The sequence below is a fragment of the Coffea eugenioides genome, chromosome 10, assembly GCF_003713205.1.
Source record: "Coffea eugenioides isolate CCC68of chromosome 10, Ceug_1.0, whole genome shotgun sequence".
Classification (NCBI taxonomy): domain Eukaryota; kingdom Viridiplantae; phylum Streptophyta; class Magnoliopsida; order Gentianales; family Rubiaceae; genus Coffea; species Coffea eugenioides.
Genome location: NC_040044.1, coordinates 1,071,571 through 1,088,226, shown reverse-complemented (window position 1 = coordinate 1,088,226; position 16,656 = coordinate 1,071,571). Strand labels below are relative to the sequence as shown.

The window sequence follows — 16,656 nt, the reverse complement described above, 5'->3', positions numbered from 1 at the left end:
ACCTTCCTCTTCCCCCCAACCCCCCCCCCCCCCCCCAAACCTCTTTTTTTTCCTCCTTTTTCTTTTGATGGTAAACTTAAAAGATGGGAAGAGAAGGTCCATTCCAAGCAGGTGGAGCCTTCTTCCCTGAAAAGGAGAGGAGCTTATCCTCGTCACTGTCTGCAAGTCATTGTCTCCACAACTTTGTCACGTGGCCTAACACGTGTTTATTTCTTCCTTGTAAGCTAAATCGCGAAAAACAACATTAAAAAATTCACACGAAGAGCTCTGTTTTGTTTCTCGTACTGCTGCCACAAGTACTAAGAATTGGAGAGATTCTATTCTATAAATAATAGACTAGTAGTAGTATCAGCTATCCTCCAGGGCTCTCAGGAATTAATAGAAAAGCATTACTATTAAGATTTTGAGTAAATTTATCAGTATCATTTTAAAAGAATTAGTTTTAAATAATGGATATTAAAAAAGTCATCAAAATAAAGCAGACAGTCATTTAAAAATAATTCATAATCATAGATTATATCAGGTAATAGTTGCTAATAATAATTTAAAAAAAAAACATAAAGTGACAACAATTTATTTATTTACACCAAAAACTCTCTCCCCTTTTTATTTTTATTTTTTATGTAGTAAGTATTGATATTTTTAGTGCCTGCCGCAAGTGGCAGAGCATCACGTTAGGAGACAATTGAGGTACTTACATAGTAAGTACAGATATTTTAGTGACAGAGCATTAAGTTAGGAGACCATTGAAGTACTTATTATGGAGCTTAATCGGAATAATATCTAAATTAATTGAGTACTTATTATGGAGCTTAATCGGAATAATATCTAAATAAACCGAAATCTCATCTAAATTAAATTAAAAGAACCAAACATCATCGACTAAACCAAATATTATCTGACTAAAATTAAATAAACCAAATCTCACGCACATGCTCGTGTTCTTATTGATTGCTTATTAGTTATGCTCAGAGAACTTAATTTGGTCATAAATGCTCTGGGAACAAGAAGTTTTGAAAGTTCAAAACTCCTTGATGGGCTTCAATTGGACAAACCAATCGCCTGGCCTGTGTCCTCCTCAATTCTTTTATGGTCCATTATTTTTGTAATTAATTCTCATTGAATACATCTCCTTGCAAACTTTGCCAATTCCCTCATATTGTAAATTATCATTTAAAAAAAAAAAAGTGTAAAATCCAAAGAGTGTGCAATAGTACATCGCTTTGCGTGGAAGTGAGATCCTTTGCCACGCCACTTACCTCATACAAAAACCAAAAAGAACGTAACGTTGCTGTGCACGATTGTGGCCTTGAATCCCTACGGATGAGACTGCCCCTCAATATCGGCCCAATACTCTATACTGATGCCTACGGATGCTACTCGCCCCTAGTATCGGCCCAATACTCCATACTGTCAACGAGCTTTACATCAAGCACCTTGGTCGGGTCCTCGTTTCATCTCGTGAAGCCCGTCTGGTTCTTTGTTTCTTGAAATTTGTCATATTACCAACATTCACTTAATTATTTCTTAGTTGTCACCTGTCTCTCTTTAAAATTCACGTCGTATGACATAAGTATATTTTTCAGTAGCGTATAACTAATCAGCTACATGCATCATAGGAGATTGGAGAGAGGGAAAATTTTTAGTGTCAAAACAGATTTAGACTTGAGGAAAGATTAATCCACAGAAGATATGGAGTCATGCCTTTAGTTGCGAAAACAAAAGAAGTGGTGAACCCCATCAGAGGGGAAAGTAGTAAAAACCACCTTGTAATTTCATTTCCCAAAAAGCAGTTCAGAGGCCTAGACTTTTTTTTTTTTTAAGCAGCAGCTTAGAAATTGAGTAGTAATGGGTAGAAAAATGAAAAACAATCTTAAAGCTGCTAGATGATGACTTGATTTCTGAACTATAGTGATATATTAAGTGGAAAACGGAATCTCTTCAGCTTGTAAGTCCGTTGAAGCGACATACTTATCCCGCTGCACAGCAAAAAGAATTTCACAAAAGCCACGTGCAGTTAGAGACGCAGATCGTTCCTGAGCAAACGAAGAAGAGATGTGCTGCCCTTTGATTTATTCCTCGTGTCCAGAGGCACTTTTTTCTCTCCCCTAGCTCCCTGCACAATAATAGTCATTTGAACCTGGTAAAGTTCTCTCTCTCTCGGATTACCGCATAAAGCTTCTATACTTCACTTGTATCCTGCCTTCAAGGAGAAAGATTACATCCTACTCCCATAAACATAGCTTAGACACCATTCTCATCAAGGTTATTCCCTTCCCAGTTTCTGAAAAAATAAAGGGTTAATCACAATTAATCTCCTTAAGATATACCCCATTTCTCACTTTATCCCCTAACATTTAATTTTGCTCACTTAACTCCCTATAGGACAAAATTATCCTTTTATTATTTTGACTTTTCATTTATCTTTTTTCCTCTCTTTTATTTCTTTTTCTCTTTCTTCTTTCTTCTCTCTTTCATCCTTCTTAATAGAAAACTCCATCTCAACGAAAATTTTTATCTTGAATTTGTAATTATATTTTTGGGTAAAAATTTAAAAGGCATCAAAAATTAATTTTAATTTTTGTATAATGTCACGTGTCACAATTTTCAATTGATGATTATTAATCAGGTCACAATATCATTTTATAATATTTTCTTGAGAATAAAATGAGAAATTAGAAAAAAAAAAGAGGAAAAACTAAAATTAAAAGAATTGAAAGGCAAAAAAAATTGTATTTTAAAAAAGTGATTTGAATATTTTGTAATCATTTAATTTCAATCATTAAGATGAAAATTTTTTGTGGAAAAGAGAAAGATTTAAAGAAAGAAGAAAGAGGCAAAGAAAATAAAGAAGCACAAAAGGGGAAAGGAAAAAAAATAAAAAAGAAAAATAAGAGTTTAGAATAATAAATGGATAATTTTATCCAACAGGGGATAAAGTGAAACAAAAAAATGATTAATGGGTAAAGTGAAAAATGAGGTATACTTTAAGAGAATTAATTGTGATTAACCCAAAAATAAAACCACACTTTTTTCCAATAGAGGCTGAGTGTGGAAAAAAAAATATTTCTATATGTTCATATGCAGAATCATAAATCAAGGAACTCTCTTTAATATGGGGGACAGCGCTTATGTTGTACGTTTTCTCAGTAACTTGGCATTTTAACTTGTTATCCTGTATATTTTCTCCCGAGTGCTGTCGTATCAAGTAAAATCTGGCATTACCTTTGGCTTGTCAATGTCGTCCTCTACTGCAACACTACCAATATCCTTCAATAAAGTGGACGAGGCTGGTAGAAGTCTCCTGAAAGTACACAGTGCAAGAGAAAGGAAGCAAATGAATCATTTAAACTAAAGCTACTAATGCAAAAAAAAAAAACAATTCAACAAGTGATAGCAAATAAAACATTGTTACAAGGATCTACACCAATAGACCTTTTCGGCTTCTCTGTTTTTCTGGAACTGGAAATATCAAGTGAACAAGTGTCCAGAGCAGTGCAGTCCCGAGTGTCTTCCACCAAAGATGCATTTTCCCTAGGCATTACAGTTGCTGATGGATGCAGCTCTTTCTACAGCAGACATGAAAATTATTTACCTTTAGTTGCTGATTTGCACATTTCCTGTAAGTAACTCTTAAAGAGTTCAAAACACAAGCTTAATCTAAAAGGCAAAGATGCAAATGTTTCTTTCACCAAATTATACTGATCTTCATTATTGTTTTTTTTTGAAATCTACAACAGTACTTTTATATAGAATTTATATGTATCTATCAGCAGTATTGATTATTGCCAGTAAAACAATTTCTTCCAATGCACAAATGTAATTCAGAGATCTTAACCCACATGAACAGTAACAAAATATCGCATCTGTTTTAAGAATGTACAAGAAGTTTATATAGAGTTACAAAATGTTTAAAAAATGTTACACTGTTCAGGGACGGTTGATACCCTGCCCCGCTCCTGATCCATTCACATATTGGCAAGCAGAGGGAAAGAAATGTCTGCTACAGGTCAGAGGTCCAAGAGTAATAATATCTAAACTGTAGTTCACTCATAATTTTCTAAATAATATTTAGAGTGATTCAGCATCCAACTGCAGCAAAGGGCCAGTTGAGCAGATACATAGATGCACAATTTTAATTTAGTGATATCACTGAATACTAAAAAGAAAAAGAACCCAAAAACAAAGAAAAAGTCACCTCCTCGTGTGGCAATGGGTCCATCTCAACTGCAGAAGAGTTGTCACAACTTGTTATTACAGGTGAAGCAGAAATTGCAGGTTCCTCCACTGAGCAAACACAAGTTTCTTTGTTTTTCACACACAACTGCAAACAGCTACTACTACTACCATATTCTGAATCATCTGCAAGAGAATCTCCCAATTAATAACTGGAGCTACTAAACAATGACTATCAGTGCCAGGTGATAATCTTGAACTTAAAATGCCAAGGAAGCACCAAAAGGAGCCCTACCAAAAGGCAAAAGGCTAATATCAGAAAATTTCAACGTAGGTAAGTAATTTCATATGTTTAACGATGTGAAAGTTTTACATGTTGAGTGATTACAGCATAACATGAATGTGACACTGTCAACAGTTAACTAAATTTCTAGGAGACTATTCTGCGTATGGACTTTGTTATGAAGTTAATTTCATTCACTGTCACAGTGATAATGCTTAAGCAGAAAAAAATAAATAAATTTGAAAAATGGCAGTAGTATTTTTGTTCCATAATTAAATGTAGAAGCATAAGGATGCCAGGGAAGCACAGATGATAGTGCTATATGTTGTTCATCAAACCTGTTCCTTCAGTCTCTGTCGTTTTATCATCTCTCTGGACATTATTCACATCCATAAGAGTCCTAATATTGTTGACACTAGAATGATCTTCCTCATCATACTTCAAATGTTGAAAATGTTGACCCAGACCAGCAGTTTCAGCAGCTTCTTCACATCTCTCTTTAACACAATCCTGCGAAGCAATGCAAACAGAAGTTGCTTCATCCTCCGAATGCATATCTACTGCTTCCAGATCTTTTAAATCCTGTGAACTTTCAGCAATACTAATATGTGTGCGTGACTTCTCATCTTTCTGATCATTGTGCTACAAGATGGTTCAAAGGTCAAGTTATAGGGGAAAGGAAAACAGGAAAACAAAACAGATGAAAAAGAAAATCCTGATCTGCCAGTTTTAATTGACGTAGTACCTGATAATTCTGTTCTTGAGAAGAATCAATTCCAGTACATAAACCAACCAAACAGGAGCTACTGACCTGGTTATTAAACCACATTATATTAGGAGATTGAGCATTAAAAAATCAGGGCAAAAGAAAGAAGTTTTCTTATCTTCAGTACCCCAGCTGAAGGTACTTCAGGAAAAGAAGATATCAGTCTCAAATGTCTAACTTCTTTTTCTAGATCAGAAGATCTTCGTTTTTCACAAGTTAAGTTGTCTCTTAGACAGCAGATTTCGTTTTCAGCCATCTGCATGTATACAAGCTTTGGTTTAGAAATATGGAATATGTAAAGCAATACATCGCACACTATTCCTGAACTGATGGACTATATCTGATAAAGTACATAAACGAGCATAAAAAAACCCCTAATACCTCAAGGTTTTGCTTATATTGTTTCAGGACATCCCATAAAGCTTTAGCAAAATTCACCATAATCTGATATTCTCTTTCCCTTTTTGTCAATTCAATACGGTCCTGTTTGATGTATATTCCTTCAGTCACTTTGCAACTAACAGGTTCTTCACTCTCAACTAAAACCTCTGTTAAGCTTCCATTCTCATCCTTTGTTTCTAAACATATTTCACAAGACAAGCACTCCTTAGTGAGGGGAATGTTAAAAAAGAAAATTAAATAAGCTTAGGAGAAAATAATGAACCTTCTATCCGTGGTTGATCTCCAAAGACTGCTGTTTTACTGATCTGGAAACAGAAAAATTCTAGAGTAGTAAACATATGCATGTAAACACATACTTTGCCGAAAAAGTTTATGATGTCATGTGTAGAACTATAAACTAGTGACCAATTGCATCCGATTATGAAAGAGGTAGACTAGAGATTACAGACAACGGCAAAGGGATAAACACAATTGCTCGCGTAGACACAAGCATGTTAATCAATCAGCACAAATTAGGATATCTGAAGGCATCATATAATACTACCATGTCCAATACAAGCAAAATAAGAAAAGATCACAAAGAAAGCAGGCCACTGAACACTCTTTCCATTCAGAAAAGTGTATGGATAAGAATATGTACCGAAGAAGCTTCCACAGAACTAAACTTCATTCTCTTGCTATGTTCTGCCCCATGCAAAACTTGAGTGGGTCTCTTAGTAGATTTGTTTTTTGCAGGTTCTTCAATGCCTATAAACCTGCAAGGTAAAAAATTATGTTCAGAAGCTAAAAACCAATTAGAAGCAGAAGCCCACCTCGGTAGAAGAAAACTCCTTACTTAATTTGTGCATATGGTGATGCCTGCTTTAAAAGATTTGAAGTTTCAAGATAATCTTCTGCTCCAGGTTTCAAGGTTAGGACCTAAAAATTGTCACTCGAGAAATACAAATGAGTGGAATTTTTTAACTTTATAATATGCAAGATCCAGATATTCAACATTTAGCATGAGACCCATGATGTTGGAAATAAAAGAATTGCATACCAATGCCATCCGTTTCTTGCCTTCTAAATATTCTCTCAAGTATCTGGTTAACTGTGGCAAGAAAAATAGCCAGAGTAAAGATATGATTTAATCAGTAGAGGTAACTTCAAGACTCGGGAATGTTTCTGAAGAACAGAGCACTTACAAAAACAAGTAAGCAGGGAAAAAGAAGGCATTACCAAGGAGTTCTGGAAGTGTTTTTGCAATGGCTTTTTGGGATTCTTCTGATGCTCCAATAATGACTGAAAATTGAGGATTAAATTTAAATCATTGCACATGGATACAGACAAAATAAAGCAACATCATGGAACTAGCAACAAATAATTCTTCAATCTCCAGTGAGAGAAACTTTTAAGAATGTGAGACTTTTCTTTCTTTTCTTTCAAAATTATATGATATCTGCTTACATACCCTTAAGCAAAGCCCAAAAACCATGGATGTGTTATTGATAAAATTACTCTCGAGCATTCTAAGCCCCTGTCATCAATACAACCATGCACAAAGTCAGTAGTATGAAAACAATGTTCACCAAAGATCATTAAAGTTCAACCTATGTTACACAGGTGACAACTCAACACAAATTCATTCAAGTTGAAGGATCTCATCAGGCTGTAATAGGGCCACATTCAAAGCTTGAGTGTCAGATTTCTTTATCCACCGATAAGCAATGATGTTGAAAATGTAAGTCCATGCCTCTATAACCAAGATACGATGATAGGTTAATGTTTCCTTCTGAAACTGTAAACTGAATATTTACAAACTATTTAAGATGAATCTTGCAAGTCAATCTGTAATATTCATGATAGCAAAGCTTTGAAGCCCTCTTGCTATATTAAAGCTTCAACAATCTCAAGGGAAGCTGATTACAATTAAAAATTTAGTTGGCAGATACATACAAAATAAATTTGTAATAAGAATTCGAGACCCAAATTCCAGACAAATAAAATGTTTTACAGTCTCCAGGGAAGCAGATTACAGTTAAAAGTTTAGTTGACAGACGCATACACAACGAATTTGTAATAAGCTTTTGAGAACCAAATTCCAGACAAGTAAAACATTTTTATAACTTTTTGAAATATTTTTTATAATGAATTAATTAGTCTCCTTGTACTGATGCCACTGAAATAAGAAGTCCTGTCATCCAATGCAATTGACTGATCTGCAAATTATGTAATGGTTTTGACTACCTGGTTTCCTGTCTTCTTTTCTCTTTCAGCTCCAGCAAGGTCAACAATTGTCAAGGAAGTGCTTTTTGGTTCATCATCAAACTCCCCATCATTACTATTAGGGGTGCAGCAAATGTTGATAATGCATTGTGAACGACTGGACAAATGTACTGTTTTAGTTTAAGATGAGGTTCAAACTAAACAAAGTAACCAATACTACAATGCCATAAGAGCAACAGTGAACATGGGTAGGAAAAAACAAAAGACAAGCATACAGGTAACCTGAAAATGCCTTTAAACAAAAGACAAGCATACACGTAACCTGAAAATGCCTTTAGTTGACAGACAACACAAAATTCTACTTTTATCAGCTATAAAAACATTACAGTAGATCAAATACAAACCTTGATTGACTATTTGAATTAGTTGCTGCCGTAGCACGTCTTAGCAATCCATGTGCAATTAAAGATTCAGCTTGTTCAGCATGTCTGATAGTGACCTGTTCCAAAAACAGGATAATAACCAAATCACTATGTCTGAAATGTTGGTAACATTCTGACAGGCTAATCTAAAAACCAGTGACTGCAGCAGCACAGATGAAAAGGGAGATCAGAAAGCATACCTCGTTGAGGCCCTTGATTGCTGATTGTTGTATGGAAATCTCACCCTCTTCTTGCAGTAAATCAAATATCCGTTCTGATTTTCCTTTCTCGGAACAGATTTCAAACATCGACAAATAGAAGGTCCTGCATAATTTGATAGTGAATAAAGGAGACAAAAATCTTTCATATTTCTTGCACACTAATATTCATTATCATTCATGTTGCAAGAACATGCACAACAATCCATCTACTCCAACTAAAACATTATTGAAATTTTAATAAAGGGTACGCTGATTTGGATAAAGAAATGTGTAAAAGTACCGGCACCGCGAAACCTGATTCCCATTGCTTTTGTCCTCTGAGAATATGCGACGCAGGGCTAGAGGTACCATACCAGGCTCTCTAATACACCCAAAAACTGTATGCGTCTTTCCCGAGCCAGTTGGACCTAATGCGGCCAACATTCCACTCTTTCCCCTCAAAAAATCCTCAACCAATGGATGCACTAACTTCTGATACACTTCAGCCTGCAAAACCGAAGAAAACCCGTCCAAATAGTCAACAGTTTTCTCAAGCATTACAACCACTCGATCAGAACGAACCTTATAGCTGATAAAGAAAGATAGAAGTAACCTGAGATGATTCATTAGAGAAAACGTGAGAGAATCCTTCATAGACCACAGACTTGATGCGCTTACTTTCCTGCAAACTACTAGGAGGTGAAATTGTAACAGAGTGCGGATCATTGACCGTCACGCAAATCTCATTGCTGTTTTTCACTTTATTTTTTGGCAAGTGTTTGGCTTTAGGATTTTTTGGCCAAGCATTTTTTACAACCTCGCCTCCCCTTTTGTTCTGTTTTTGGGCATTTTGGGAAACAGTAAGGGGACGAATTCTTAGAAATACTTTCAAATTCTCCGACTCAGGCTTTCTCTTAGGGTTTTGAGATGAAGAAAACGAGTCGATTTCACGAGGTCTTTGAGTTTCAGACAGCTCAACAGAAAGAATGTCTTGAGTGGGAAATGAAGGGATGTCGGGGGGAATTGGTGGCGAGGATAGAGGTAATGGAAGGGGAACTGTGGAAGACGGCGTCGGCCTGGCCTTCCGGTGAGGATTCCGGCGGACCGTAACGGTCTTCGGACACGGAAAAGGACTCTCCATCTCCGCCAAATGTTTGATTTGAAAAAAGTGAAAATTAGCGGCAAGAAATCGGGGGTGGGAAACCAGGACGGCAATTTGAACGACAGAACCGGGTGGGAGATGGGGCAGGTTTCGGTTCTACCCGGTGATATTTTGTGGAAGCCCAGGGCTGTTGAACTGGCCCAAAATTAGATGTTCCGCCGACGAAAATGGGCTATAGAAGTTGCTACAGCACTTCCTTTTCTTTTTTTTCCCCTTTTGTGCTTTTGAGGAAATACTCACAAAAGTGCGTTTTGTTTTAAAGAAGTGAAAAAAAATAAGGAAATTCCATGAACAACGAATTTATTCACATTATTGCTTATGATCCAATAACTATTAATTTAATAATACATAAAATTTAACAAACTCAAAAAATCAAAATACATAAAAAATAAAATTTTTTATACATTTTCTGTTATATTTTTTAATTTTATATTATATATTACTTTTTTTAAACTGTTGTATTTATTTTTTACTGAATTAATAATTATTAAATCATAAGGAAACAAAAAGAACTAAAACATAATGTTTATGAAGGAGAAATAACAATATAATAAAAAATGAGACAAAGAATAACACAGAATGTGAGACAGAAAATCCGTTGCGATTTTTTCCCCCTCAACTGAAAAAAGAAGAAAACATGCGAGGAAGAGTTCCTTGGATTGTCATCCTTTTTTTTCTCAATTCAAGAAATGAAAACCTAAAAAGTTCCAAAGAAAATAATGAGAAAAAAGAGAGTAACACGCTTCACACAAGTACACGATTGAGCTAGTTGGAGCATCAACAATTTAACACTACGAATAGGCAACGGCCAATCCCATGTACAATCAGAAGAAGACCTAAAATTGGAGAGCAAGCAACGGAGGAACTGAACTCCTCAAATGTTTGACAGCCACCCAGAAAACCAGAAGGTAACAAATTATTTAACATTTGATAGTACAACATTTGAATTCCTTCAAGTCAAGTTTTTATTTCCGAAGAACAGTAATAAATCCAGAAGCCCTGCTGCGTGCAGCTGCATTTTAAGACCAACTAAGTACACGATGCAAACATATGAAGAAGTCGTCGTCGTCGCCGTCGTCGTCAAAGCAAGGTAGGAGGAGGGGCAGCAGACTGAGGAGGTCTGTTGGCAAGCATGTGAACAATTTCCCTCATAGTTGGCCTGGCACAGCTCTCATCCTCAACACACATCATTGCAATCTTGAACAAGTTCATCACGCTCGTTAATGGATACCCTGTAAGCCTGAAGTCCACAATAGCAAGCACTGCAGCAGCATCAGACGGCTGGGATAGTTCTGACATCGTCTTCCTCACCCACCTAACAATGTCCACTCCCTCCCCGAACTCCCCTACAGGTCTTCGACCCGTGATCAGCTCCAGCAGCACCACACCAAAGCTATACACATCGCTTTTCTGGTCGATTTTCAGTGTATATGCATACTCTGTTGTTTTTAAAAAAAAAAAAAAAAATTTTTGACCATCAAACAACAAAAGAAAATACCGAAATTTCGATTAAAATTTACAGATAAGGTAGAAAACTACTAACTGCAAATACAGTACTGTAACTCCTGTTTTAGGAAATGTTTACTTGCCTGGAGCAATATAGCCGTAGGAACCAGCAATTGAGGACATGCATTCAGAGGCACCGCTGTTGTGGAAGAATTTGGCAAGCCCAAAATCAGCCACATGAGCCTCGTAATCAGAATCCAGCAGAATATTATTGGACTTGACATCTCTGTGAATTATGGAAGGCGAACAATCATGATGCAAGTAACACAATCCTTTAGCAGCCTCAACCGCAATCCTGTACCTTGATTCCCATTGCAGATGAGCCCCCTTTGTCCCATGCAACACTTCTCCAAGACTCCCATTAGACATGTACTCGTACAGCAGCAAGTTAACGTCCTTGTTGCGCACATATCCTAATAGCCTCACAATGTGCCTGTGCCTGATTTTGCCCAAAGTCTGAATTTCAGCTGTGAAGCCATGGTCACTGCGACTGGTACCGTGCTCGACTAGCCGTTTAATCGCCACATCCACGCCGTTAGGCATGGAGCCTCTGTATACGATCCCTGCACCGCCTTTGCCGATGATGTTCTCTTCTTTTAGGCATTCCAAAACGTCATCTGCTTTGAAGTCCAGCCTCTGGAATGCAGTCACCTTCCAAGCCATTGATTTCTCGTACTTTCTCCTCCTAATCATCATCCAAGTCACGGCAACCAACAGCCCCAAGGTCACAGCAACAATGGCTGCTATTACACGCGTCGACGTACGAGTACGGTTGGAGCCGTGTGCAGAGCTTGAAGCGGAAGGACAGAATTTAACAAGGGGAGGGCAGAGATTAGGATTTCCTTCGAACGGGCGGTCGCCCATGAACTTCAGCAGCCCGTCCATAGGTCTTGTGCCGGTGAAATTGTTAAAGGAAAGGTCTAGCAACGTCAGGCTTTTCATTAACCCAAGTTCGCCAGGGATTTCACCAGTTAACTGATTTCTCGACAAATTGAGCGCATTTAAGTCCTTCAGCATGGAAACATCTCTCGGAATTCCGCCATGCAATTGGTTTTGGCTCAAATCAAGGCAAGTTAATTTGGGGTAGTCAGCTAGGGAAGCCGGGAGCTCACCTGATAGTCCGTTTCCACGCAAATTCAAAAGAGAGAGTTTCTTGAGTTTAGAAATTTCCTCCGGAATTTCACCTGATAAGTCGTTCATATCAAGGCTCAACGTCTGCAGCTCCGCCAAATTCCCCAGAGCGGGAGGGATTTTTCCAGTGATCAAATTATTAGAAAGCGTAAGACTTGCCAGTGCAGCGCCCGAAATTTGCATGGGAAGTTCTCCCGTGAGGTGGTTGTCGCTGAGCTCAATCATGTCCAACAAAGGCAAGTTGAAAATCCCCGCGGGAATCGTTCCGTTGAGATAATTCTTCTTTGCTCGGAACGTGATCAAGGACTTGCACTCCCCAAGTTCTTCAGGAATCGGCCCCAAAAAGAAGTTCTCCATTAAAACCAACCTCCACAGCTTGCCTCCCTTGCACAGGTCCCTGGGGATTGTCCCAGTGAGATGATTCGACGTGACATCCAGAATCAACAGCCTCCCGTTGCTCCCGAGATTTTTGGGCAATTCCAGGGTGAAATTATTCTGCCAAAGTTGTAACACTTCGAGATTAGGCAGGTCGCCAATGAACGAAGGAATTGGGCCGTGAAATTGGTTATGAAATACATCCAACAAAGTCAAATTCTTTAGCAAAGAGAATTCCGTGGGTATCTCTCCCGTGAGGTTGTTAAATGACAAGTCCAACGACATCAGGCTGGTGCAACCGGAAAGCTCTGGCGGCAAGTGCCCGGTGAGTTTATTCTGTTGCAAAAACAAAGTGTGCAACAGCTTTAACTTCCCCAGGGAAGGCGGGATTTCGCCGGTTAAATTACAGTCGGCAAGGTCGAGAAGGCGGAGGGAGCTCAATGAGCCAAACTCTGGAGGAATGCCACCTTCGTAGCTGTTGAAATAGCCGAGGAGGAGGTTTTGGAGCTTGGGAAGGCGAGCCAAGCTGGAGGGTATTCTGCCGCTGAGTCCATTGCCCTGTAATGCTAAAATCTCTAAATTCTGAAATTGGGAGTAAGCTTCTGGGATTTCCCCGTAGAAGTAGTTCCCTCCGAGTTTCAGCGTCCTGAGTTTCGGCAGGTTCACGAACGCAGTGGGCAGAAAGCCGGTGAAGTCGTTGTTATAGCAATCGAAAGCTTCCAGCTGAGTCATTTTCATGACCAGTTGTCCGGGTAATTCCCCATTGAAGTTGTTGGCAGAGATGTTAACAAACCTCAAGGAGGTTAATTTAGAGAGTTCAGGGGGGAGGGGACCGGTGAGCTTAGTGGAGACGAGAGTGAGGTTGACGAGCTTATCCAACAGCCCTATCTCCGGCGGAAGGCTGCCCAAGAGAGGAAGGTTGGTGATGTTAAGGGAGGTCACCCGTGAAGTACTTTGATCGCACGTGACTCCAGAGAATAAGCAATGGTTGGCGGACGAAGACGAAGACGATGACCAGTCATCAAGTCCGGAGCCGCCGGGTCCAAGCATGGAGGCTCTGAGATCCATCAGTGCTTCATGGTCAGAAAATGCTTCGACATGAACTGTCGAAAGTAGAAGGAAAAGGTGAGGAAGAAGATAGGAGTATTTGACAGTAGTGAATTTTGGCATGTTTCTGTAGATATTGCTCCACTAGAAAGAAAGAAGGTTGTACGAATGGGGATGCGAAATTAGCTATTTTTGATTCAAATAAGTAGAAGCAGTAGCAGGGAATAATAGACGGTAGTGACTAGAAGCGCTACTGCTGCTGCTTTGCTTGTTCTACTACTACTGCTAGTGAGTGGAGAATCGAAGGGTCCAATATATACTATTTTTTTAATATAGTAGTGTATTTCATCATTTGTTGAATAAACTAAGAGAATTGCATGCTCAGAGGGTATTTGGTAAATGAGTCTCAACCTGCTGTGGATTTCAAGTTCAATTATGTCCACACATGCATGTATGTATGTTTACCATTTTTTTTTTCAACCATACATGATGTTTACTTGAGGCCAAAGAGAATAAATCAATGGGAATCATAGCCCATAGGCCTTTTTTATGAATTTTCTGATTAACAACTTCTCACTGGAGAATTATCTTAATTATCCATCTTTAGTCTTCTTAAATGTAAAAAATAAGAAAACAAAATGTCATGTTAGTCTCCTTAAATGCAAAAATACGAAAATGAAATGCCACCATTCCTTAACAGATGGAGAAAAAAGGAAATAATGAAAAGGGAAAATAATAATATGTTGTAAAACCCATTCCTCATTAACAAACATGGTAAACTTATGTAAAACCCATTCCTCATTAACAAACATGGTATATGGGGTTTCATTAAAAATTCATATTATTATTGACCACTCTTTACTTAAAGTGTTTGGATCGTTGAATTATCTCAAATAATATTTCACTTGTATCATACATACATTCTTTAATTTATCTTTTTTATATTTTCAATTACTTTTTTATCTTACATACATCACATTACGAAAAGTGTTACAGTAATTATTTTAAATAATACTCTATCCAAACACACTATTGTGAAATTCGAATCAAACCACCCTTTACAATTTTGGTTCATGGGATTGAGAGAGGGAGAGAGGGAGTTTGATGAGATGATGCGTGGTTTGCAAGTACAAGTAGTAGTTCTCTAGGCTTCTTCAGGTCTTCCTCCTCCTCCGGCGGTATAAGATAGTTTATAGAATAATTATCTTCTTAAAAAAAAAAAGGTACAAGTAGTAGTCCATTGGCTTCTGGGATTCTTGCTAAGTTGACACCAGTTTACGGCGTAGCGATTCATCAACGTTACTTGTGTTGACGGAGTCTGCCGACCATGGAGTGTACCTGTTGTAATTGCACCAGAATAACTCGTGGACAACACTAAGACATAACGTAATTAGGAAGATGGGAATATGGAATATTGCAGGTTTAGAGTAGGTGCAGTTGTGATTTTGACGCATTCTTACTATCCAAATACACTCACTGTGACTTAGTGTAAATTAACATTAGGTGAATTTCGTTTCATGTACTGGGTTTTTTTTTTTGGTTGGGACTGAATAATTATTTTTCATTGTTGGGAGGGATAGGCATAGTTAGCTTTTGATAGAATTTTTATGATTGTTATATATATATATATATATACTTTTTTTATTTTTAACTTTACCGAACTAATCATCCTGCACCTGAACCTGAAGTACCCCGCCTGTCCCTCAAGAATATCCAGGCGTTAAGAGAAGTTCGAACCCTGGATCTTAGAACCTGATGACTACCTCAAGACCAGGTGCTCTAACCCGAGGGACTAAGTGACATACATACGTGATTTACGATAAATACAAATTACTAAGTGATAGTCCATCTTTTTTATTAAAAGAATTTTTATATTTATATTTATGATTAAATGTGTTTTTCAATCAATTCGTACGAATAATTGTGCCACCATAGCGAAATTTCAACCGTAACCGTCCAGACGCCGACAAAGGTTCACTCAGTCGTCAAGGTGCCGGTTGAACCAGTGATGCAGCCGCCTATGGAGGTTTCGATGGTGGACGATCGGAATATCCAGTCGCAGCGGTCGGTTTCGGGTGTGGGTCAATGGGGAGTTAATGCGTCGGTAGAGTCGTGTGCTTTTTACGAGGGAACTGAAGTTGGAAGATGAGAAAAGCCAAATGGGTATTTCGGAGCGTAGTTGGGGTGCAAGCAAGGGCCAATCCAGATCCAGATCCATCAAAGACTGTCTCTGTCTTTACCCGAACAGACACGGACCCTTTACTCTGACTCCAATTTTTATTTTGGCTGCGACTGAAAAGTCTACTCTCTTTGTTTCCTAGTTCAGTTCCTACCTCTCGCCTTGGGGCCCATTCCTCCGTCTTCTTAGTTTCATAGCCCGAAGGACACCATTTTCTTACTAAAAGCTTGTACTATTTCCTTCCCCCATCAAATCAAACACTACATAAATTTTTCTTTCTCGATCAGCAACAGCAATGTATGCACTCACCTGATCTAATAGCCTTGGTTTGCTTGGATGGACCATTATTTGTCAAAAAAAAAAAAATCGAATTATTATAAATAAATTTTAATTATTTTTTATTTCACATATACCATATATATATTACATATTATTTGTAAAAAATTTTCCATAATCCTTTATCCAAACATTTGCATACTACTATTATGTGAATAACGAATCATGCATGCTTGATATTGTCATATTTGGACATTCAATCATATCTTTCTACTGACTATTTTATCTTGCTAAATCAATCATGAAATGATTTAGAATAACAAAATGTATACTAAAAAAATATCAACTACGATTAGAGCAGTTGCACGTCACATGTTTTTGTGGGATAAGAGATCAAGAGTTCAAATTTGTCTCCCATCATGTTGTTACTAATATAAGTGTGTTTGGATTGCCAATTAATTCACTTTATTTACACACACTGATTTGCTTGAATCATCAACACATTTTTCAATAATTTTTTTGTATC

The 16,656-nt window shown here is 37.8% G+C and overlaps 2 protein-coding genes across 2 annotated transcripts; both read right to left on the bottom strand.

Moving 5' to 3' along the window:
- Positions 1-1,793: 1,793 nt before the first annotated feature.
- Positions 1,794-9,614, bottom strand: LOC113749761 (kinesin-like protein KIN-6). Its single transcript, XM_027293599.1, has 19 exons — positions 9,068-9,614; positions 8,756-8,961; positions 8,455-8,578; positions 8,237-8,331; positions 7,854-7,989; positions 7,078-7,143; positions 6,846-6,908; positions 6,667-6,717; positions 6,463-6,545; positions 6,268-6,382; positions 5,890-5,932; positions 5,607-5,803; positions 5,353-5,481; positions 5,205-5,270; positions 4,798-5,101; positions 4,199-4,362; positions 3,436-3,569; positions 3,226-3,304; positions 1,794-2,116 (listed from the first exon to the last, which is right to left on the bottom strand). Exons 1-19 carry the CDS (start codon positions 9,593-9,595, stop codon positions 2,018-2,020), a joined length of 2,682 nt encoding a protein of 893 aa, XP_027149400.1. The 5' UTR covers positions 9,596-9,614; the 3' UTR covers positions 1,794-2,017.
- Positions 9,615-10,414: 800 nt separating this feature from the next.
- LOC113750890 (receptor protein kinase CLAVATA1) lies at positions 10,415-13,941 on the bottom strand. Its single transcript, XM_027294830.1, has 2 exons — positions 11,206-13,941; positions 10,415-11,055 (listed from the first exon to the last, which is right to left on the bottom strand). The coding sequence occupies exons 1-2, from the start codon at positions 13,796-13,798 to the stop codon at positions 10,697-10,699; spliced, it is 2,952 nt and encodes a 983-aa protein (XP_027150631.1). The 5' UTR covers positions 13,799-13,941; the 3' UTR covers positions 10,415-10,696.
- Between the last annotated feature and the right edge of the window lie 2,715 nt (positions 13,942-16,656).